Source organism: Drosophila serrata, unplaced genomic scaffold (genome assembly GCF_035046125.1).
Source record: "Drosophila serrata isolate PLE 108 unplaced genomic scaffold, ASM3504612v1 contig_184, whole genome shotgun sequence".
Lineage (NCBI taxonomy): Eukaryota > Metazoa > Arthropoda > Insecta > Diptera > Drosophilidae > Drosophila > Drosophila serrata.
Window position 1 is genome coordinate 6992936 of NW_028257082.1, and position 17763 is coordinate 7010698.

Below are 17763 nucleotides of genomic sequence, written 5' to 3' on the forward strand. Positions count from 1 at the left end.
TACGCATACGAACCGTTGACGCGGCCATAATGTCTCATTATATTTGACTTGCGCTGGAAAACAATGAAATTAAGCTGGACGGACAGACCCTCGGACAAAACCACTTGAACGAAAAGCACAAAGCAAGCACTGACTGCCAATGTGCGAATGTTGTTCAAGTTTGGCCATTAAAAACGCATTAACATGGCACAATGGCTTGACAAATAACTCGAAACCCATTGGCTTTCCGTTCGGGCGTTGCGCATACGCCGTGTGTGCATGACAGCGTAAGGGAGGAGGTGATGTTGTGGGTGGGCCCAGGGGAAGGGGTAGGGGGCATGGCTCTTTATGTCGCTTAAATGCGTTTTATCAGTGCAATTACGCACAGCCAGCTGCCGATAGAGCCCACACGCCCCATTGTCCATGTCAGCAGACATCTTCATTAAGGTGACAACCATGGAAATCGTTTCGTGTCCTATTTGCACACCTGGTAATCATAGAGCATATTACCTTTGAATGTATTAATTAATAATAATAATAAGAGATAATTTTTAAGGGGGTTTGACCTTCGTTTTTTCCGGGTATTACAATTTCAGTCAGAAGCTTGTTAAAACTTTATGTGCTTATAGATAACCTTTAAAAATTCTAAAAGGGGTCATCGTTAAAATATGGAATGCAGATTTATTAATCTCATCAAAACTATCACAGGACAGCTCTTTAAATTGAAATTAATATACTTTTGGCTAAGTTTTGGGTTTTTTTTTAATTTTGTTTTGTGTAAAAATTAAATATAAAAATAAACGTAAATATCTATGAAAAAGTGCAAATTTGCCCGTTTTCTGAATGCCATAAAATGGCCAAAGAACCAAAGATTGCCAAATTTCATACATTCTCAGATGCACCACTAAAATTCTAGTTAATTAATAACAAAAACAAACGAAGAAAATTTTTAAAATTGTAGCCAATTTTGGGAAATTTTTTTAAGGGGTTACATCATTAAAATTTGCCAAATTGGGAAAAATTTGAATAATATTTTCATTTGTAATGTGGTATGCAGATTTATTAGCCTCGTCAAAACTATCACAGGACAGCTTTCCGAATTGAAATTAATGCATTTTTGGCTTAGTTATGGAATTTTTAAAATTTGGTTTTGTATAAAAAATAATATATAAGAACAAACGAAAATATGTATGAAAAAATGCAATTTTCCCTGTTTTCTGAACGCCATAAAATGGCCAAAAATCCGACGAATGCAAAAATTCATACACCCTCCGATGCGCCACTAAAATGCTAGTTAATTAATAATAAAAACAAGCTAACAAAATGTTTGAACATTTTAGTCAATTTTGGGAAATTTTAAAAGGGGATACATCATTAAAATTTGCGAAAATTGGGAAAAATTTGAATAATATTTTCATTTGAAATGTGGTATGCAGATTTATTAGCCTCGTCAAAACTATCACAGGACAGCTTTCCGAATTGAAATTAATGCATTTTTGGCTTAGTTATGGAATTTTAAAATTTAGTTTTGTATAAAAAATAATATATAAGAACAAACGTAAATATGTATGAAAAAATGCAATTTTACCTGTTTTCTGAACGCCATAAAATGGCCAAAAATCCGACGATTGCAAAAATTCATACACCCTCCGATGCGCCACTAAAACCCTAGTTAATTAATAACAAAAACTAGCTAACAAAATTTTTGAAAATTTTAGTCAATTTTGGGAAATTTTAAAAGGGGATACATCATTAAAATTTGCGAAAATTGGGAAAAATTTGAATAATATTTTCATTTCTAATGTGGTATGCAGATTTATTAGCCTCGTCAAAACTATCACAGGACAGCTTTCCGAATTGAAATTAATGCATTTTTGGCTTAGTTATGGAATTTTTAAAATTTGGTTTTGTATAAAAAATAATATATAAGAACAAACGAAAATATGTATGAAAAAATGCAATTTTCCCTGTTTTCTGAACGCCATAAAATGGCCAAAAATCCGACGAATGCAAAAATTCATACCATTTCCGATGCGCCACTAAAATCCTAGTTAATTAATAACGAAAACTAGCAAACAAAATTTTTGAAAATTTTAGCCAATTTTGGAAAATTTTACAAGGGGTTACATCATTAAAATTTGCGAAAATTGGGAAAAAATTTGAATAATATTTTAATTTGAAATGTGGTCTGCAGATTTATAAGCCTCGTCAAAACTATCACAGGACAGCTTTCCGAATTAAAATTAATGCATTTTTGGCTTAGTTATGGAATTTTTAAAATTTAGTTTTGTATAAAAAATAATATATAAGAACAAACGAAAATATGTATGAAAAAATGCAATTTTCCCTGTTTTCTGAACGCCATAAAATGGCCAAAAATCCGACGAATGCAAAAATTCATACACCCTCCGATGCGCCACTAAAATCCTAGTTAATTAATAACGAAAACTAGCGAACCAAATTTTTGAACATTTTAGCCAATTTTGGAAAATTTTACAAGGGGTAACATCATTAAAATTTGCGAAAATTGGGAAAAATTTGAATAATATTTTCATTTGAAATGTGGTGTACAGATTTATTAGCATCGTCAAAACAATCACAGGTCAGCTTTCCGAATTGAAATTAATGCATTTTTGGCTTAGTTATGGAATTTTTAAAATTTAGTTTTGTATAAAAAATAATATATAAGAACAAACGTAAATATGTATGAAAAAATGCAATTTTCCCTGTTTTCTGAACGCCATAAAATGGCCAAAAATCCGACGATTGCAAAAATTCATACACTTTCCGATGCGCCACTAAAATGCTAGTTAATTAATAACAAAAACAAGCTAACAAAATTTTTGAAAATTTTAGCCAATTTTGGAAAATTTTACAAGGGGTTACATCATTAAAACATTTGAATAATATTTTCATTTGAAATGTGGTGTACAGATTTATTAGCATCGTCAAAACAATCACAGGTCAGCTTTCCGAATTGAAATTAATGCATTTTTGGCTTAGTTATGGAATTTTTAAAATTTAGTTTTGTATAAAAAATAATATATAAGAACAAACGTAAATATGTATGAAAAAATTCAATTTTCCCTGTTTTCTGAACGCCATAAAATGGCCAAAAATCCGACGATTGCAAAAATTCATACACTTTCCGATGCGCCACTAAAATGCTAGTTAATTAATAACGAAAACTAGCGAACCAAATTTTTGAACATTTTAGCCAATTTTGGAAAATTTTACAAGGGGTTACATCATTAAAATTTGCGAAAATTGGGAAAAATTTGAATAATATTTTCATTTGAAATGTGGTGTACAGATTTATTAGCATCGTCAAAACAATCACAGGTCAGCTTTCCGAATTGAAATTAATGCATTTTTGGCTTAGTTATGGAATTTTTAAAATTTAGTTTTGTATAAAAAATATTATAATATAAATAATATAAATAAAATATTAAAATTTAGTTTTGTATAAAAAATAATATATAAGAACAAACGAAAATATGTATGAAAAAATGCAATTTTCCCTGTTTTCTGAACGCCATAAAATGGCCAAAAATCCGACGAATGCAAAAATTCATACACCCTCCGATGCGCCACTAAAATCCTAGTTAATTAATAACGAAAACTAGCGAACCAAATTTTTGAAAATTTTAGCCAATTTTGGAAATTTTTACAAGGGGTTACATCATTAAAATTTGCGAAAATTGGGAAAAATTTGAATAATATTTTCATTTGAAATGTGGTATGCAGATTTATAAGCCTCGTCAAAACTATCACAGGACAGCTTTCCGAATTGAAATTAATGCATTTTTGGCTTAGTTATGGAATTTTTAAAATTTAGTTTTGTATAAAAAATAATATATAAGAACAAGCGTAAATATGTATAAAAAAAATATAATTTTCCCTGTTTTCTGAACGCCATAAAATGGCCAAAAATACGACGATTGCAAAAATGCATACACTTTCCGATGCGCCACTAAAATCCTAGTTAATTAATAACGAAAACTAGCGAACTAAATTTTTGAAAATTTTAGCCAATTTTGGAAAATTTTACAAGGGGTTACATCATTAAAATTTGCGAAAATTGGGAAAAATTTGAATAATATTTTCATTTGAAATGTGGTATACAAATTTATTAGCATCGTCAAAACAATCACAGGTCAGCTTTCCGAATTGAAATTAATGCATTTTTGGCTTAGTTATGGAATTTTTAAAATTTAGTTTTGTATAAAAAATAATATATAAGAACAAGCGTAAATATGTATAAAAAAAATATAATTTTCCCTGTTTTCTGAACGCCATAAAATGGCCAAAAATCCGACGATTGCAAAAACTCATACACCCTCCGATGCGCCACTAAAATCCTAGTTAATTAATAACAAAAACAAGCTAACAAAATTTTTGAAAATTTTAGCCAATTTTGGAAAATTTTACAAGGGGTTACATCATTAAAATTTGCGAAAATTGGGAAAAATTTGAATAATATTTTCATTTGAAATGTGGTATACAGATTTATTAGCATCGTCAAAACAATCACAGGTCAGCTTTCCGAATTGAAATTAATGCATTTTTGGCTTAGTTATGGAATTTTTAAAATTTAGTTTTGTATAAAAAATAATATATAAGAACAAACGTAAATATGTATGAAAAAATGCAATTTTCCCTGTTTTCTGAACGCCATAAAATGGCCAAAAATCCGACGATTGCAAAAATTCATACACCCTCCGATGCGCCACTAAAATCCTAGTTAATTAATAACGAAAACTAGCAAACCAAATTTTTGAAAATTTTAGCCAATTTTGGAAATTTTTACAAGGGGTTACATCATTAAAATTTGCGAAAATTGGGAAAAATTTGAATAATATTTTCATTTGAAATGTGGTATGCAGATTTATTAGCATCGTCAAAACAATCACAGGTCAGCTTTCCGAATTGAAATTAATGCATTTTTGGCTTAGTTATGGAATTTTTAAAATTTAGTTTTGTATAAAAAATAATATATAAGAACAAACGTAAATATATATGAAAAAATTCAATTTTCCCTGTTTTCTGAACGCCATAAAATGGCCAAAAATCCGACGATTGCAAAAACTCATACACTTTCCGATGAGCCACTAAAATCCTAGTTAATTAATAACAAAAACAAGCTAACAAAATTTTTGAAAATTTTAGCCAATTTTGGAAAATTTTACAAGGGGTTACATCATTAAAATTTGCGAAAATTGGGAAAAATTTGAATAATATTTTCATTTGAAATGTGGTATACAGATTTATTAGCATCGTCAAAACAATCACAGGTCAGCTTTCCGAATTGAAATTAATGCATTTTTGGCTTAGTAATGGAATTTGTAAAATTTAGTTTTGTATAAAAAATAATATATAAGAACAATCGTAAATATGTATGAAAAAATGCAATTTTCCCTGTTTTCTGAACGCCATAAAATGGCCAAAAATCCGACGATTGCAAAAACTCATACACTTTCCGATGCGCCACTAAAATCCTAGTTAATTAATAACAAAAACAAGCTAACAAAATTTTTGAAAATTTTAGCCAATTTTGGAAAATTTTACAAGGGGTTACATCATTAAAATTTGCGAAAATTGGGAAAAATTTGAATAATATTTTCATTTGAAATGTGGTATACAGATTTATTAGCATCGTCAAAACAATCACAGGTCAGCTTTCCGAATTGAAATTAATGCATTTTTGGCTTAGTAATGGAATTTGTAAAATTTAGTTTTGTATAAAAAATAATATATAAGAACAATCGTAAATATGTATGAAAAAATGCAATTTTCCCTGTTTTCTGAACGCTATTAAATGGCCAAAAATACGACGATTGCAAAAATTCATACACCCTCCGATGCGCCACTAAAATGCTAGTTAATTAATAACGAAAACTAGCGAACTAAATTTTTGAAAAGTTTAGTCAATTTTGGAAAATTTTACAAGGGGTTACATCATTAAAATTTGCGAAAATTGGCAGGATATTGCATATTTTTTCATTTTAAATTTGGTATACAGATTTATTAGCATCGTCAAAACAATCACAGGTCAGCTTTCCGAATTGAAATTAATGCATTTTTGGCTTAGTAATGGAATTTGTAAAATTTAGTTTTGTATAAAAAATAATATATAAGAACAATCGTAAATATGTATGAAAAAATGCAATTTTCCCTGTTTTCTGAACGCCATAAAATGGCCAAAAATCCGACGATTGCAAAAATTCATACACTTTCCGATGCGCCACTAAAATCCTAGTTAATTAATAACAAAAACAAGCTAACAAAATTTTTGAAAATTTTAGCCAATTTTGGAAAATTTTACAAGGGGTTACATCATTAAAATTTGCGAAAATTGGGAAACATTTGAATAATATTTTCATTTGAAATGTGGTATACAGATTTATTAGCATCGTCAAAACAATCACAGGTCAGCTTTCCGAATTGAAATTAATGCATTTTTGGCTTAGTTGTGGAATTTTTAAAATTTAGTTTTGTATAAAAAATAATATATAAGAACAAACGAAAATATGTATGAAAAAATGCAATTTTCCCTGTTTTCTGAACGCTATAAAATGGCCAAAAATCCGACGATTGCAAAAATTCATACACCCTCCGATGCGCCACTAAAATGCTTGTTAATTAATAACAAAAACTAGCGAACCAAATTTTTGAAAATTTTAGCGAATTTTGGAAAATTTTACAAGGGGTTACATCATTAAAATTTGCGAAAATTGGAAAAAATTTGAATAATATTTTCATTTGAAATGCGGTATACAGATTTATAAGCCTCGTCAAAACTATCACAGGACAGCTTTCCGAATTGAAATTAATGAATTTTTGGCTTAGTTATGGAATTTTTAAAATTTAGTTTTGTATAAAAAATAATATATAAGAACAAACGAAAATATGTATGAAAAAATGCAATTTTCCCTGTTTTCTGAACGCTATAAAATGGCCAAAAATCCGACGATTGCAAAAAATCATACACCCTCCGATGCGCCACTAAAATGCTAGTTCATTAATAACGAAAACTAGCGAACCAAATTTTTGAAAATTTTAGCCAATTTTGGAAAATTTTACAAGGGGTTACATCATTAAAATTTGCGAAAATTGGGAAAAATTTGAATAATATTTTCATTTGAAATGTGGTATACAGATTTATAAGCCTCGTCAAAACTATCACAGGACAGCTTTCCGAATTGAAATTAATGCATTTTTGGCTTAGTTATAGAATTTTTAAAATATAGTTTTGTATAAAAAATAATATATAAGAACAAACGTAAATATGTATGAAAAAATGCAATTTTCCCTGTTTTCTGAACGCTATAAAATGGCCAAAAATCCGACGATTGCAAAAATTTATACACCCTCCGATGCGCCACTAAAATGCTTGTTAATTAATAACAAAAACTAGCGAACCAAATTTTTGAAAATTTTAGCCAATTTTGGAAAATTTTACAAGGGGTTACATCATTAAAATTTGCGAAAATTGGGAAAAATTTGAATAATATTTTAATTTGAAATGTGGTATGCAGTATTATTAGCCTCGTCAAAACTATCACAGGTCAGCTTTCCGAATTGAAATTAATGCATTTTTTGCTTAGTTATGGAATTTTTAAAATATAGTTTTGTATAAAAAATAATATATAAGAACAAACGTAAATATGTATGAAAAAATGCAATTTTCCCTGTTTTCTGAACGCCATAAAATGGCCAAAAATCCGACGATTGCAAAAATTCATACACCCTCCGATGCGCCACTAAAATGTTAGTTAATTAATAACGAAAACTAGCGAACCAAATTTTTGAAAATTTTAGCCAATTTTGGAAAATTTTACAAGGGGTTACATCATTAAAATTTGCGAAAATTGGGAAAAATTTGAATAATATTTTCATTTGAAATGTGGTATACAGATTTATAAGCCTCGTCAAAACTATCACAGGACAGCTTTCCGAATTGAAATTAATGCATTTTTGGCTTAGTAATGGAATTTTTAAAATTTAGTTTTGTATAAAAAATAATATATAAGAACAAACGTAAATATGTATGAAAAAATGCAATTTTCCCTGTTTTCTGAACGCCATAAAATGGCCAAAAATCCGACGATTGCAAAAATTCATACACTTTCCGATGCGCCACTAAAATGCTAGTTAATTAATAACGAAAACTAGCGAACCAAATTTTTGAAAATTTTAGCCAATTTTGGAAAATTTTACAAGGGGTTACATCATTAAAATTTGCGAAAATTGGGAAAAATTTGAATAATATTTTCATTTGAAATGTGGTATACAGATTTATAAGCCTCGTCAAAACTATCACAGGACAGCTTTCCGAATTGAAATTAATGCATTTTTGGCTTAGTTATAGAATTTTTAAAATATAGTTTTGTATAAAAAATAATATATAAGAACAAACGTAAATATGTATGAAAAAATGCAATTTTCCCTGTTTTCTGAACGCCATAAAATGGCCAAAAATCCGACGATTGCAAAAATTCATACACCCTCCGATGCGCCACTAAAATGTTAGTTAATTAATAACGAAAACTAGCGAACCAAATTTTTGAAAATTTTAGCCAATTTTGGAAAATTTTACAAGGGGTTACATCATTAAAATTTGCGAAAATTGGGAAAAATTTGAATAATATTTTCATTTGAAATGTGGTATACAGATTTATAAGCCTCGTCAAAACTATCACAGGACAGCTTTCCGAATTGAAATTAATGCATTTTTGGCTTAGTAATGGAATTTTTAAAATTTAGTTTTGTATAAAAAATAATATATAAGAACAAACGTAAATATGTATGAAAAAATGCAATTTTCCCTGTTTTCTGAACGCCATAAAATGGCCAAAAATCCGACGATTGCAAAAATTCATACACTTTCCGATGCGCCACTAAAATGCTAGTTAATTAATAACGAAAACTAGCGAACCAAATTTTTGAAAATTTTAGCCAATTTTGGAAAATTTTACAAGGGGTTACATCATTAAAATTTGCGAAAATTGGGAAAAATTTGAATAATATTTTCATTTGAAATGTGGTATACAGATTTATAAGCCTCGTCAAAACTATCACAGGACAGCTTTCCGAATTGAAATTAATGCATTTTTGGCTTAGTTATAGAATTTTTAAAATATAGTTTTGTATAAAAAATAATATATAAGAACAAACGTAAATATGTATGAAAAAATGCAATTTTCCCTGTTTTCTGAACGCCATAAAATGGCCAAAAATCCGACGATTGCAAAAATTCATACACCCTCCGATGCGCCACTAAAATGTTAGTTAATTAATAACGAAAACTAGCGAACCAAATTTTTGAAAATTTTAGCCAATTTTGGAAAATTTTACAAGGGGTTACATCATTAAAATTTGCGAAAATTGGGAAAAATTTGAATAATATTTTCATTTGAAATGTGGTATACAGATTTATAAGCCTCGTCAAAACTATCACAGGACAGCTTTCCGAATTGAAATTAATGCATTTTTGGCTTAGTAATGGAATTTTTAAAATTTAGTTTTGTATAAAAAATAATATATAAGAACAAACGTAAATATGTATGAAAAAATGCAATTTTCCCTGTTTTCTGAACGCCATAAAATGGCCAAAAATCCGACGATTGCAAAAATTCGTACACCCTCCGATGCGCTACTAAAATGCTAGTTAATTAATAACAAAAACTAGCGAACCAAATTTTTGAAAATTTTAGCCAATTTTGGAAAATTTTACAAGGGGTTACATCATTAAAATTTGCGAAAATTGGGAAAAATTTGAATAATATTTTAATTTGAAATGTGGTATGCAGTATTATTAGCCTCGTCAAAACTATCACAGGTCAGCTTTCCGAATTGAAATTAATGCATTTTTTGCTTAGTTATGGAATTTTTAAAATTTAGTTTTGTATAAAAAATAATATATAAGAACAAACGCAAATATGTATGAAAAAATGCAATTTTCCCTGTTTTCTGAACGCCATAAAATGGCCAAAAATCCGACGATTGCAAAAATTCATACACTTTCCGATGCGCCACTAAAATCCTAGTTAATTAATAACAAAAACAAGCTAACAAAATTTTTGAAAATTTTAGTCAATTTTGGGAAATTTTAAAAGGGGTTACATCATTAAAATTTGCGAAAATTGGGAAAAATTTGAATAATATTTTAATTTGAAATGTGGTATGCAGTATTATTAGCCTCGTCAAAACTATCACAGGTCAGCTTTCCGAATTGAAATTAATGCATTTTTTGCTTAGTTATGGAATTTTTAAAATTTAGTTTTGTATAAAAAATAATATATAAGAACAAACGTAAATATGTATGAAAAAATGCAATTTTCTCTGTTTTCTGAGCGCCATAAAATGGCCAAAAATCCGACGATTGCAAAAATTCATACACTTTCCGATCCGCCACTAAAATCCTAGTTAATTAATAACAAAAACAAGCTAACAAAATTTTTAAAAATTTTAGTCAATTTTGGGAAATTTTAAAAGGGGTAACATCATTAAAATTTGCGAAAATTGGAAAAAATTAATTAATATTATCATTTGAAATGTGGTATGCAGATTTATTAACCTAGTCAAAACAATCACAGGACAGCTTTCCGAATTGAAATTAATGCATTTTTTTCTTAGTTATGGAATTTAAAAATTTTGTTTTCTTTAAAAAATAATATATAAGAACAAACGTTATATGTTAGTATCCCGATAAAAAGAAATACAGAAAAGACTTAAATATTAATAAAATAATCGTTTGAGGGATTCAAACCCATGTTTCTATGGATAATAGCATGGTTGCTCCTCCTTGTCTTCTCAAGCTTAGTTTCCTTTCTTGTTTTTAATAATTCGTACTCTTGGACAATGTAATACATGGAACTTTTGCTCTTGATATATGCAATAGTCCTGCCATATCCCAATATTTTCCTCACCTTAGTGTCTTACAGACTAATGAAGGACGAGTTACTGTTTGATTTATTAGGTGTACCAAATATATATACTCCCTTGAATGTAAAAAGGATTCCCAGTCGTTTGTCATTTGACAATATTTCCAACCGTCCTGCTTATCTGCACAGCAGGCAACCAACAGCCTGAAAGCGGAATCATCCGCCCTGAGCCCGTTGCTTCCTTTCTACAAATTACTTTAATACTTTTCGCCTGATGTTGCGCGGAAGTGTTTTACACGCACACACACACACCCACACAAACGCAACCATAAGGACACACGTCCTGCGCCGCATGTGTAACTTTTTCTTTCAATCATAAAATCAGAACTTTCTACCCTTTATGGCATAATCAGTGCACACACAAGGGATACAGAAATGGGTTGTGCCGCGGGCTGCAATTGTCTTGTCTTTTATAGTTCCGCCAGTTGCCACAGCACCCACTAGAGATGCGAAGCGGACACAGAAATGTACTTTGCTACAAGTAAAAAGTTTACCATTTCGCAGGGAATCGATGAGGGTTAAGGGAAATATATATTTTCTTTAGTTTCTTATTTTGAATATACCTTAACTTTTAATCTATCATTATATACCAACTCACGCTGGCACCTTTCTGTAACCAGAATCCTTAATTTACGATGCCATCTCAAAGAGCATTGCGTTGGCCTTATGATCGTCCTAAGGCCAACTCCAACTGCCATTTAATTTGGCACTTAAGCCCGGGGCTGGGACTGATTTTTATTATAAAAGGGTTGCCCTGTAGATCCCGTGATGACCTCGTAAAGCGACTCAGGGGCGCGCGGCATTAAATGGTATATAGTTTTATTGCTAATTCGATGCTAACCAAAGATATTGTCATAGATTTTGTGCCAGATACTGCTGCGCCGGAACATGGCGCTCACGTTGTCCTCCTGCACGTAGAGCTGGTACCGCTTGAGGGTGTGGGGGTCGGTGGGTCCCCAGTTGGGCAGTGGCTCAAAGGCTTTACGAATCCGGCCCCAGAAGCCCAGACTGGCTGGCTGCTGCCGGATGGCGGGAATGGCCCAGAAGAGCACCTGGCCCACGCCGAAGGCACTGAGGCACCAGCCGAACACTAAAAGGGATTTCTATTAGCCAGGACATCCGATTGTTAGGGGTTAATCCTCGACTTACCGTACACGCCCGACTGGTAGGTGTAGTTCTTGTACTGCAACGGCTCGTACAGCGCCAGCATGTAGATGAGAATGGTGAGCATCAAGAGCGGTGTCACCACCGCCCAGCAGATGCGATAGTACAGCGAGGTCTTGATGCCCAGCATGAACTGGACATCACGACAGAGACGCTTCACCCCATAGATCCAGGCAATGGTCACCAGCTCGAAGATGGCCAGAACCAGGGCCACAAAGGTGGCGCCAAAGAAGTCCAAGAGATTGAGAATGAACTGGCCGCCGGGGGTGATGTAGAGCAGGCCCAGAAAATAGCCCACAATGGCTATGCCCACCACAATCATCCAGTTCTTGAGATGCACAAACTGATCCTTGATCACCGTGGACAGGCAGGAGGCCATGCCCACGTTGCTGCCAATGCCCAGGACGAAGAGCATGAGGAAGAACAGCACCGAGAAGAGTTGCGGCAGCACCTTAAACTTGGCTATCGCATCGGGGTACGAGATGAAGGCCAAACCCGGCCCGCCATTAACCACACTCGCAATGTCCTTGGTGTTGTTCTCGTAGGCCAGGTTTCCCAGGATTCCGAAGATAATCACCCCCGACAGCAGCGATGTGAAGGTGTCCAGCGTGGTCACTATGTTCGCATCCCTGCGCAACCGAGTGATAAGTTAATGGCCTAAAGTCCTGCGTCCTTCAACTCACCTGTAAATGTTGTGGCCGAAGCGGTTGTACGAGGAATACATGATGATGTTTCCGAAGCAGATGGCCAGCGAGAAGAAGACCTGGGTGACGGCGGCATACCAAACCTGGGGCTCCAGCAGCTTGTGCCACTGCGGCCGGAGGAAGTACAGGACGCCATCGAAGGCCCCGGGTAGGCTGAGGGCTCGCACCAGCAATATGAACATGACCACGTAGGGGAAGAGGGCCAGGAAGTAGGAGGCCTTGCCGGAACTCTTCACCCCCTTGAACATGATGCCGGCTATGATGACCCATGCGATGGCCAGCGCCAGCGCCAGGCTCCAGCTGGGATACCCGATGCCGTCGTCGATGCTCGTTTTCTCGCGCAGAATAATGTTCCTGCGGAATGAAGAAGGTGATGAATGGTGCGTCCTCTGGAAACGGACACGGACACCTGCTGGCCGGCCACTCACGTGAAGTAAAACTCCGCCGAGGTGGTACGCACCACCGAGCTGTTGGCCAGGCTGATGCCACTCGCTTCCTGCGGTCCCGAATCCAAACAATCGGGGCCCCATTCGGCGCGGCAATAGCTCCACGGCAACGTTGGGTAAAAGGAATCCACAAAGTAGCGGAGGGTCAGGGCCATTAGCGTGGCATAGTAGGTGGTCACGATGCCGGTGGCCAAGACCTGGCCATAGCCAATGCCTGTGGAAGAGAACCGATAAGAGATATCCCTTGATTTAGCACACAGGAACATGTGAACCTGGTGCGGAGCAAAACTCACCCCTCATGATGGGCGCGAAATCGTAGACCTTGACGCTGCCCCGACTGGAGAACTGTCCCAGCAGCATTTCCAGGTAATACACTGGTTTACCCACCAGCACCAGGACGATTAGATAGGGTATAACAAAGGCTCCTCCGCCATTTTCCAGAGCGGTGAAAGGAAATCTCCAGACGTTGCCGAGACCCACGCTTAGCGCGATGCAGGACATAAGGAACTCGATATCATTGTTCCAACTGGCTCGCTTTTTTCCCTGCTCTCCTGCCTCTGCTCCTGGCTGATTGTCTCCAGGTCCTGATGGAGTTCCTGCTCCCGCGACTGCTCCTGCTCCTCCCGCCGCCTCCTGCTGCTTTTGATTGCTGCTTCCATTGGCAACATTTGTGGGCTTATATGCACCGGGTATGGATATGGTTGAGGAATTCAATGAACCGACAAAGGCCGGATTCATGTAGCCGTCGTTATTATTATTGTTATTGGCTGTGACGGAGCTGTCCATGGTTGCAGCTGCAAATCAATCAAAAATGTGGTTGCAATAGCCTTCAACTTAGTTCGCTGCAACTTAAGGTTACTTCCCATGGTGGTCAAGATTCGAGGCCCCGCCGAACATCGCCCCGATTATGGTCATTAATGGACGCTTACCGGCTCGACTCGGTTCGGCTTAGTGGGACAAAGACAAGGCGCTTGGCAAGTCACTGACCCACTGACTTAGACGATTACGCATTACATAACAATGGAGAGGTGTCTCGCTGCCTCGATGCAGTGGAAACTGCATCAAACTGGTAAATGCAGCAGGCAAATATCTGTGGCAATTTTGGCTGCCAAGCCTCAGGGCGAAACCAGTTTCCTGGCCTTTTCAGGGAAAGGTCTCCAAACGTCTGGCACTTTGTTGCATGTGCTTTTTTTGTTTTTGCCATTTCGACTCCATTCATGACAACACTTTGGCTTTCATGTTTATTTATTTTGCAGCCGATACGGGGGGACAGCAAACTTTCCTGATATCTCAAATTTCACACTGATTTATTACCAGCTCCGGCAGCTGAGGAATGTCTCATAGATAACTCTACCATTGTCTGGAGATTACCATATTAGTGAGAGAAAATATTTTACTAGCAAATATGGATTGGATTCTAGTCATCTCCAAATGGGGCTTAAATTGATCAATGTTTTACGAAAGTGCTAAATGGAAAGTGAATTTATTCACGCAAAACAGTTACACAGGCCTCTTCCTGATTAAAAACCAGTTGACAAACCAAGACATTGGCCTTGTTAACTTAGAAAAAGGCGTAAAAACAGGTTGATTGTTTATGGACAGGCTGTTACAGGCGGGAGTCATAATCGATTGATATATTTACTATATATGAGTCACATAAAAAATACGTAAAAGCTTGTTATAAAGACGATCAGAAAAGTACTGAGAGCCTAAACTCGTTTGTTAAAATCAGGAATGAAATATATGTATAATTATTGATGGATTGAAATGTACTTTAAAGTACTGAAATCCAGAGACCATTTATAGCTAGAGTATTTATGCATCGACTCGATTGTTTGCATTCCTTTGTTTGTTTACTTTTTGGATAACTATAGGTCGTGTCTGTTGGGTTTGAGTTTGGTGTGTGTTGCGCATGCGCAGCTGCTTTGCTGATTGTTCTCGTCGTTAAGGCAATACTGCAACTCCAGTACTTTGCTGTTGCAACTTAAAAATGTCAGTAAGCAGGCTGCAATTACTTGCTAACTTGGCCCAAACAAAAACAAAGCGTGAAGCTCTACAGAAAACTAGATAGCAACACCACACGGCACACAATACGCCACCGACACCGCTTTCGGTGGTGGTGCCGCGGCGTTGCGATAAAGCCCGTCACCCCACACGTTTTAAATGAGTTTTTATTATTTTATATTGGCAAGAGTCAATTATTTAATTGCACACAGGGGCTGCCTGGGCTTTGGTCGCTTTGCAGATCTCTTTGTTACCCTTTCTGTTTGATTTTAATGCACCAAAAAAGTGCGACGAACTCGAAACTTTATTCTGGCGGGAAAGTATTTTTATTTTGGAATACCTCCCCCACTTATCTTGTATCGTATATTATGACCCGTCTGATACAAAGCTGTATTTTAATTAAGTTATGGTGGGAGTATCTCCTTGGGATAACTTCCTCACTTATCTGGCAATTGCATATTGTATAGCATGCAGACATGCCATTCCAGAATCTTTATGGTATCAATAAAGATATAGTCAAAGCAGTTTCACAACGAATTGAGAGGGCGCCGGGTGAATTGAGAAACGTACATCATCTGCACATCACTTTTCATTTGACTGACAGCTTTATTTGTTTCTGTCCCTTACCTCAACAGGTTTCATTGAAAAAAAAAGCAATGAAAAAACAAAACATAATTAGTGGGAGAGTTTTTGCTTTTGGCTACGTCACCAGTCACAATAGATTTTTGAATTATATGGCATTATTAACTATATGGCGCTCGATCATATCTTATGTTTGCGGTTTGTACACGCGACGCTTGAGATAGGCCCTGGTTCTTATGGTTTTATTACCCAAAGGATGTCTCCGCAGCTGGCTCTTAAAAATTATGTAGGTTAGCAAACTTATTTTATTACTTTTTTTTTACACTTTCTGCCGGTTTTTAATATCTTTTATGAGCTGGTTCAGGCGTGTGTTCTCAGGTGATGTGGGTGCCTTTGCATTGTTGGTTTCACTACAGGGCACTAATTATGTTTTATATTTTATTAATATGTTTTAATACTTTATCTATTTTGCAGTTACGTTACGACTGTAAACAATTAAGTTCCGTGGAAGTAACCAAGCGAACCGCTCACCGCAAGCGCCAAAAGCTCACTGAACGGGCTCGGTTTTGCCCAGCGGCGTCTCTGGCATACGTTTTCGGTATAAAAACAAAGCGAGAAATAAGTTGAAAACCACAACAAAATATAAAAATACAAAAAACAACAACAACAACAATAAATACGAACGAGTCAGAAGGTGTTTTTTGGGGAAGTTACCGCCTAGACTTGACATAAGCCAAGGTAAGTGAAAATATGAAAATGAAGTGATTATAAAATTTCCAGAGCGTCGAACTTGAGTATGTGCCGTTTCTTGTTTGTAACACCTGTAATAGAGGACGTGCCTTTAGAAGAGTCAATGACATAAGCCTTACTTTGATTGTTAAATATTTTTGTGATTAAACATTTCCTTTTTTGTCCATTATTAAAATTATGCAAGATTAACTTTGCTTTGTTTGAATTTGTGGAAGTTTCAGGTTGCGTTTTATGTTGGTTTCAAATATACAAACAAAGAACTAAAAAATATAAAAAACTTTTAAAATTAAGGGAAATTATGGAAACTTATTTCAGTAATACTATCTTAGGAAATATGCAAATATTATAAAGAAAACATTTTAAAGGAGTTATTCTTGTAATATTAAAAGACGCTTTGAAATACGATAGTATAATTTCTTAAATATTATGTTGTATAGATTACACAAATTCTTATCAATATATTCAAGTCTTAAATCCCTTTTTCGGGTTCTTTATTAACAGGTAAAAATAGTTATCTCAAGTCAGCTTGTCTTGCTTCACCCTTGTGTACAAATATTGGCTTTAATCTGGTTATAATTGCCACACGCTACACTTATGTATGTAGTTATCTCTCACCTTTGATTTCTACCATGAACAACCTAGTTAACAATCGCCCTTTTTGGTGGTCTAAAAATAAACTAAATTTCCTTGAAATCTGATGGGAGTTTTTTTAACTGGAAATCATTAATAAATGTTTTATAATTGCCTCTGAAATTGATTAACAAATGATTAAAGCCAGACTGTGTTTGCTCTCAACTTCGATTAATTGTTATTGTAAACAATTAACCTATAAGGTGGTGAACTTATGATATGACGGGAAAACCAGAAATTCGATAAGGAAGAGCCATAAATTTATTATTACGATACGGTAGTTGCCTAATTGCAGTTACTGGTGAAAAATGCGGCCAAGTTAGTGGCATCCATATGGACACCGCACTGCATTTGGGCCATGTAACATATAGGTAATATAGGTGTGTGTTTTTTGCTGTCTGTGTGTGTGCTGTGAGTTAGAGCAAACATTTTAATTGGATGCAAATTTTCGACACTTGGCTGCTGCGGTTCGTTTTGCAGCTGCGGCTTATTTTTTGAAGAGAAAGAGAGGGACACAGAGGGACGCAGGGGAAACTGTTGCAGCTGGATGCTGGAGTT

At 34.7% G+C, this 17763-nt stretch overlaps 2 protein-coding genes across 6 annotated transcripts in view; one reads left to right on the forward strand and one right to left on the reverse strand.

Moving 5' to 3' along the window:
- Positions 1-17763, forward strand: part of LOC110178289 (uncharacterized) — a 52473-nt gene that overhangs the window by 8378 nt on the left and 26332 nt on the right. The window contains exon 2 of the mRNA XM_086828605.1: positions 16300-16563. The gene's annotated coding sequence lies outside the window, so the exon portion shown is untranslated. The remainder of the gene's footprint in view (positions 1-16299; positions 16564-17763) is intronic.
- On the reverse strand, positions 11728-16427 carry LOC110178294 (sodium-dependent nutrient amino acid transporter 1). Of its 5 annotated transcripts, none has more exons than XM_020945396.2 (7): positions 16304-16427; positions 16138-16245; positions 13533-14033; positions 13222-13453; positions 12773-13147; positions 12075-12718; positions 11728-12015 (listed from the first exon to the last, which is right to left on the reverse strand). In XM_020945396.2, exons 3-7 carry the CDS (start codon positions 14023-14025, stop codon positions 11762-11764), a joined length of 1998 nt encoding a protein of 665 aa, XP_020801055.1. In that variant the 5' UTR covers positions 14026-14033; positions 16138-16245; positions 16304-16427; the 3' UTR covers positions 11728-11761. The 5 variants fall into 5 exon arrangements, with proteins under 5 accessions (XP_020801055.1, XP_086684733.1, XP_020801039.1 ...); XM_086828607.1 differs by having other exon boundaries at positions 16075-16245; positions 16304-16409; XM_020945380.2 differs by having other exon boundaries at positions 16138-16407.